Source organism: Rissa tridactyla, chromosome 6 (genome assembly GCF_028500815.1).
Source record: "Rissa tridactyla isolate bRisTri1 chromosome 6, bRisTri1.patW.cur.20221130, whole genome shotgun sequence".
Classification (NCBI taxonomy): domain Eukaryota; kingdom Metazoa; phylum Chordata; class Aves; order Charadriiformes; family Laridae; genus Rissa; species Rissa tridactyla.
This window is the reverse complement of record NC_071471.1, coordinates 56,498,533-56,505,376: the sequence shown is the minus strand read 5'-3', so window position 1 is coordinate 56,505,376 and position 6,844 is coordinate 56,498,533. Positions and strand designations below refer to the sequence as shown.

Sequence of the window (6,844 nt, the reverse complement as noted above, 5' to 3'; positions counted from 1 at the left end):
TTCCTGGTGCACACAAAAGCCAAAGATGGGATAGGAACACTTCTGAAAGACAAGCATAAGGTAATAAGAGGAAAGACAGGGAGAGAAAGCAGATAAACCTGTGTGACCTGCACAACTGCAAGAGATCTGGGAGGGAAGATATGGTATGGATTCTGTAACCTCAGCAAAAATCCCAGCACAACTTTAATTCTGAGACAATTGTTTTTTTCTGATTCTTTAGTCCGGAAAGCATACTTTAAATAAGCAGCCAGGAGCCAGACGATTGGTACAACCGAACAGCCTTGACCTTTACCTTTCTGTTTCACAGCCTTCTCCTCCAACCCCCTCACCCCGTGCCTGGTGCTTATAACCTGATGCTGCAGTCCCAGGAGAATGCAATGAGTGAGTTTATCTACTTGCTTGCCTCAGGCTGTCTCGGGAGCACGGTGCTCAGCCCAAAGAGGAGCAGGCTTGAGAAGATCCCTTTAGACAGTGGATCCTCTGCTTGAAAAGGAATGAAAAAGCCAACTCCAGGGGAAGGGGGATCGGGAGCAGCAGCGTTCCCTCTCCCGCCAGCGTCTGGGTATGCTGGTCCCTGTGCGCTCCCCCGGGGGTGCATTCCCCAGCGCCGTTTGAGGCCGCTCAGCTCTATAAATGCCATTTGCATGGGCATAGGATGTAACAAGAGCTGTAAATCACTGACGGCGGAGTGAACTCCTCCAGGGGCAGACACGGCGGAGCCGAGCCTCCGCGAGATGTGGCAATGTGTGAACTGTATCTTTTGTTGGGGGGGAGGACTGATGGCAATTAGATGATACTTATCTGGCCCTTTGATGTGTATTTACACAAACAACGTTTTCCTCCGGGACTTGCGGTATAAAGGAGGAGCCGTGCTCCCCGACACCCTCCTTCCCGGCATCTCCGAAACAAGGCAGGATGACCAAGGCCCCTTTCTCTGTGGAGTGGTTGTCCCAGAGCAGCCAGGCCCTCAAGAGCCCCACCGAGGGCTCCCCGCACCGATCATCCTCGGCGGCCCTGGGTCACCGGCCTGGCTCCAGCCCCGGCTTGAGCGAGCGGAGCGAGGAGCGGTCTGCCGGCCCGCGGGACGGGACGGGCGGCAGGAGCAGAGAGCGCTTGGCGACCCCCCCCGCTGCAGGTAACCGCGGATTCCCCGCGGCTGTCGGGGCATACCGGTGCTCCGGCGCTGGGACGGGGAGGACGGACGGGCCCTGTGCCACCCCCGGGTTCCGGCTAAGGACCAACTGTGCGGTGTTTGCCCGGAAGCGAAGGAGGCGGGCGGGCACCCACGCGGTTCCCAGGCCTCTCTGACCCCTTTCCTCCTTCTTCCCAGGAGCAGGAGAGCGGCCGTGGGGAGCGGAGCAGCCCCCGCCGGAGGGGGGTCCCGAGTGCTCGGGCCCCGAGGAGCCTGGCGGCCGGGGCGGGGGGCGGCGGCTGCGCACAGCCTTCAGCGCCGAGCAGCTCAGCACCCTGGAGAGCTCCTTCCAGCGGCAGCAGTACCTGGGGGCCGCCGAGCGGCGCCGGCTGGCCGGCAGGATGGGGCTCTCGGAGGTGCAGGTGAGCGGGGGGGCTTGGGCAGGGCAGCTGGGGGGACACAGGCCACGGGATGGGCCACGGTTTGGGCATGGGCCGTGGCACGGGCTGGGTAACCTCACCTCTCCTCCTTCCCGCCTCCCCTTTCCCCCAGATCAAGACCTGGTTTCAGAACCGGCGAATGAAGCTCAAGCGGCAGCTGCAGGAGCTGAGGACGGAGCCTTTCTGCAGCCCCCCCCCTCTCCCTTACGGACCTCACAGCGGCGTTGTGCCCGTGCCGCTCACATACGTGGCCCAGCCACCACCTCTGCCCCGGCAAGGGGCTGCCTCTGGGGGCCTCACCTTGACGGCGCTGCCAGCACCCTCCCTGGACCTCAGCAGCGCCTGCAGAGCACAGCCTGTGGGCTTTTGGGCGGCACCCTGCTTTGTAGGGTACAGGGATCCCAGAGCTTTCTTGCTGGGTGTCTAACCCTCCAATATGGACTATGACTAAGAAGGATTTGCACTACTGATAGCTATCTGGGCTGCCCTTGTCTGTAACTGCCTGGTGGAGTTATGACGCAGCACTGAGCAAACTATTTTACAGAGATGCACTGGACAATCTGGATCTGGACCATGGTCTCCCGACCTCTGCATTTATAAGCAACCATGTAAAATAGAAACACAGTGGGGCAAACACTAATATAAATGGAATCTTTTAATAAACCAAAAGTTTTTTCAGCTTTCATGTGAATTCCTTCCACGAGGATTCTAGAGCTGTTTACCCTACCCTAAAAGAGAGCTCCTCTTTATTAAAGGAAGCATAGACGACTCATTCTCTAGAGCTGTTCTTCCCTCCCTGCAATTTATTGAGGGTGAGTGCAAAAAAGTGTGAATTTCCCTGTCCTCTAAAGCAAGTATCCAATCCCTTCAGCCACTTCCTAGGTGGCACGTTCTCTGATGGGACTGTGCATTTATCCAAATGTGTGGATGCACCTATTACTCAATACTGGGCTAGCTTTAGTTGCAGAATGGATGCTTTCTGTTGGAGCTCTTTAAATAACATATAGGATATGATTTTAACGTAAAATGTTACTTTCTAAATAAATATGTAAATCTATCTTCACACTTTCATGTGCGGCCTCAGTAGATTAGTAGTAAACAGGTCTTGGAAAGAATATAGCCTTGAAACTTATCAATAAAATAGTATCTCAGAATCTCACATGCACCTAATGGGGTATGAGAGTGATTATCAAAAGAAATGCAACATTCCAAAGCTGTTTTTTCCCCTAAATGGTAGCAAAGTTGTTACCATTGTGCCATGCACTTTTTTTTTTTTAATTTGAATAGTGCTCTAGAAAACTTTAAGATCAAAATAGTCTGATTTCAGGCTAGAGACAGGGCTTGGAGAAATGATCCTTGACTGATGTAAGTTGCCATAAATCTTTCAAAGTCAATTGTCTACTAACATGAAAAGAGCAATAAAAATTTCCATCACTTTAGAGTTGATCTCATGCGTTATTAGAAGACTTCCGGCGCACTTGTAATCTGGGCTCATGGTCTGAAGAATGGTCTGAAGGTTCTCTGTCAGTCGTCCTCAAACACACCTATTTTCTTTTGTATACAGGGGCCGATCTGCCACTTGAGTACACTTGCCTGGTAAAAAGCAACATTATGTGCCGATGAAGGTTATGGCCTTTGATTTTCTGAGTAGCTGTCACATTTGGAAGTCTCTTTAATTGTTTTGTAATCCATGCCGTATTTTCCTAGCCTTTTGAGATATTAGTATTTGCTTGCAATTGCACAGTTAATGTGGTTCTAATGCTAGAGTTTCAGAAAACTAATAAGGGCTCAGGTGCTATCAATCTTGCTGAGATCTCTTCGGGAATATGATGCATTTGGGATTAAGGAAATTTGTTGACACGAGATAAAAATTTCCATTGAAGGGAGGCTTATTTCTCAAAGTCAGGTATTACTAAACGGCTATATCGATTCAAAGGAAAAAAAAAAACAACACATAAAATCTGCAATTCTCTGGCTCTTTCAAATGTCATTAGGGAACTGGGATATTTCCAGAAAGAGCTCTGCAATGGTGAATATTTTCTTTGCTCTAAAGCAGTGACATTTTTAAAATAACAAAACTGTGAAGGTCAATGAATATACAGTTTACCGTGAGAGGGCGGGGGGAGGTCTTAAGTGTGAGACCCGACTTTGCTATCCCATTTTGAAGGGGTTGTGGCAGAGGGGTTAGGTGATCCCCTTATAATCTTGTATGGCCACAGAAGCGGACCCCGCCTCTCCTCTAAATGCTCACCCCGTACAAAAGGAATAGTAATAGCCCTTCGTGCTGTTAGAAGACAGACCCGGGGGTATCGGGGGCTGGGGAGGGGGGGGGCGCAAACCTCCGAGGGGGCCGGCCGGGCCCGGGGCTGCCCTCAGCACCGCGGGAGCGTCCCAAACCCGGACCAAACGGGGAGGAGGGTGAAAGGGAAGGAGGGGACGGGCACCGCCGCAGCTGGGGCCGGGGGAAGTGAGAGAGAGATGAAAGGGCTCGAGGGGAGAGAGGGACAACAAAGTGCTCCCACCCGTGGGGACAGGGTTTGAGCGGAAGCTCTCCCCACCCACCCTACCCCCCAAGAAGGGCAATAAGGAAGAGGAGAGGCAGGAGCACACCTTAGCGGGGGCTCCAGATACCCCGGGTGAGCTGTCTCCCGAGGTCCAGCGGGGCTCGGAGGGGCACGGGAAGCAGTTCCCCCTCCGTCCAAAGGTTTAGAGCAGGACAGAGGCAATTGGGGTTGTCGGGACAACATGTAGCGTTGCAATTTTGCCACGATTTAAGCCCGCGGGGGTTGTGGGGACCATGCTGGGACAAGCAGGGCTGCGGGGCCGAGCGGCACCGGCCATGGGGGCAATTTCGGAGGTGGAGGCTTTGCTTGCGGGGTGCGTGTATGCGGATCCCTGTAGTCTTGCTAAGGCGGGGGAGTTCGCGGTGGGGGCGCGGGTTGGTGAGCGGGATTAACGGGGTGTCCTGCCTGTGGGGGTGTGAGCTGCAGAGGGGCTGGCGAGGGAGAAGCCGGGCTCTGTTTGAAAAGGTGCTAATGATCACTTAACATAATGAGTCTTTGGCCACATGCATACTCAACAGGCACACGAAATGCCTTGCCAGTGTTTCGGCAGCGCTGGCTTGCAAATATTTTCCCGTTTCCCGACAATTGCTCAAATGAACGCGAGAAGTGATGCTCACTTGGCTGAGTCCCTGATAGTAGCGGATTCCTCCGAATATCTACATCATAATTCCTCTTCTGCCTGCACAAGTTGTCTTTCTCTAGAAGGTAACTGCCACATTCCAGCGGTCTAGAAAACTGCAACTAAAATCATCTCAGTTTTGCTAAAGCGGTCCAATTCTGTTACTAAAACGTGGTTGCAAGTTTTTGCCTTTGATCTGGGGGAAAGAAACCCAGCCGTCCCTTCATGTTTTATTCCTACTCGTTTGAATTTCTCATCCGCTACGTTTTACCCCCGGCAGCAATAAAGGTGCGTTAGCGGCAGCGCAGGACCCCTGCGCGCCGGCAGCCCCTCGCCGGAGAGCAAAGCGATGCTGCTCCGGCACCGCTCCCGCTGGCGCTGCAAGCCGCAGGGCCGGCATTAGCCAGGCGGCTAGCAGCCCCGCAGATAACCTCCCCGGTTGCTTCCCCCAGCGCGGCTGAGAGCCCCTTCGTTTCTAGCACTCCCCCCTTTGTGTCTTTAATCGCATCACAATAACCATCGGTACCGGAATGCTCTCCGGCAAGACAAAGCCTTGTCTGCAAAGGAGCTACAAATGGAAAAGCCGAGTCGATTAGCTGGGGAGGAGCAGTTTAATGCTTGTGCGGTGAAACTGTTGGAGCCCCCGGCCTGGCGGCTCTCGAGGAAGAGGCTGGGTAACCTGGAAACTGGGCTCCCCGGGGAGGAAAAGGGGATGGGAGGGGAAAATTGCCAGAGCACTAACTTCAAAGCCTTTCTCCCCTGCAGTGCGTGCGCGGAGGGGGAGAAACATGATTGAATTAGCACAGCGGTAATGGCAGGGAGCCGTCTGCAGCCCGTGCTCGTTAACGCCTGTCCCAATTTGGCGAGAGCAGCCAACAGGGGACTGGGAATAGGGTCGGGGTATTGCCCCCCCTGCGGCTCCCAGACACGGTGGAGCCACTCCAGGGACCTCTTTACAAACCAGGTGAAGTTATTCGGCGTTGTGTGCTAATCGGGAGAGATCTCGCACTGGCAGGCCATTACATCTAATTGCTGCCCATTATCTCTTTCTTTGATACGCAATTAGACGACAATTAACTTGATAAATCCCACCGAAGCGGGGGCAGGAAGAAAGAGGAGAGATCTCTTGGTCTCAACTTGTTCCTCGTGCAGACTTTACTACTTTTCCTTTACAGCTATTTCTTAGGCTCTCTAGGCGTCGATTTACCGTTATCTTCCAAAGGTATTTAGTAGGGAGCTAATCCCGGCAGCTCTTTGGTATTCAGGTAGGTTAAGTGCTTTAATTCTTGTTTTAGTGCTTAGTTATTTCACCTGGGCAATTCTGAACAACTGTGGAGGTGTCACAAGTCCTCAGGCAACGTGGTGATGGTGTGTATGGGAACTCGAGTGCTATTTTGTTTCGAGCTAACTTGTACTTAACTTATCTAGGCGCTTTGTCCATTAGTTGCGCAAAGACCTGAATGAGATTTCCCCGATAAACTGTGTTTAATGCAAAGCGTGTGCTTGCCCACAGCGGCTGAATAGGAATATCTGGGCTGGCAGCGTGTGAGCCGGGAGGGAAGAGGGTGCAGCGCTGCCGAGTGAGTCAGTGGCGTTTGTCGTTTATTGTGTGTTATCCCGCATTGTTCCCGTGGGCAAAGGAGCGACTGCCTGATGGCCCTGTTAGTGTTCACGGGTACTTCAAACAGCGGAGCATCTATTCCGAAACAATCGATCTCGTTGATGCCTAATTGACTATCTAATAGCACCTATCAGGACATCAAAGGAGGCGCTGAATAACGTAGTTAGCATTTCCAAAGGGGAGCAGCGGAGGGTACAAACAGTGATCAATTGTCCCACCGGCCGTGGGCGGGGAGCCCGGCACGGGCCCTGCTGCTCGCTACGATCCTGAGTTTTCTATGGCCCCGGCTGGAGAAGGGCAAAATATCTTGTTTTGCCTGCGCTTCCAGCAATGTTAACCTCCTTCCCTGCAGTAAGTCATCTTACTTACCTCTGAAGGACTGCCGCAGGCTCTCTCCTAAAACACTGCTGCCTGTTTGTGCAGCTAAACATAGTGGGGTTTTGGGGTTTGTGTGTGATGTTGGGTTTT

The 6,844-nt window shown here is 52.9% G+C and overlaps 1 protein-coding gene across 1 annotated transcript; it reads left to right on the top strand.

Moving 5' to 3' along the window:
• The first annotated feature begins 915 nt into the window (after window positions 1-915).
• Window positions 916-1,999, top strand: LOC128911142 (homeobox protein vent1B-like). Its single transcript, XM_054205489.1, has 3 exons — window positions 916-1,135; window positions 1,331-1,554; window positions 1,685-1,999. The coding sequence occupies exons 1-3, from the start codon at window positions 916-918 to the stop codon at window positions 1,997-1,999; spliced, it is 759 nt and encodes a 252-aa protein (XP_054061464.1).
• The last annotated feature ends 4,845 nt before the right edge of the window (window positions 2,000-6,844 follow it).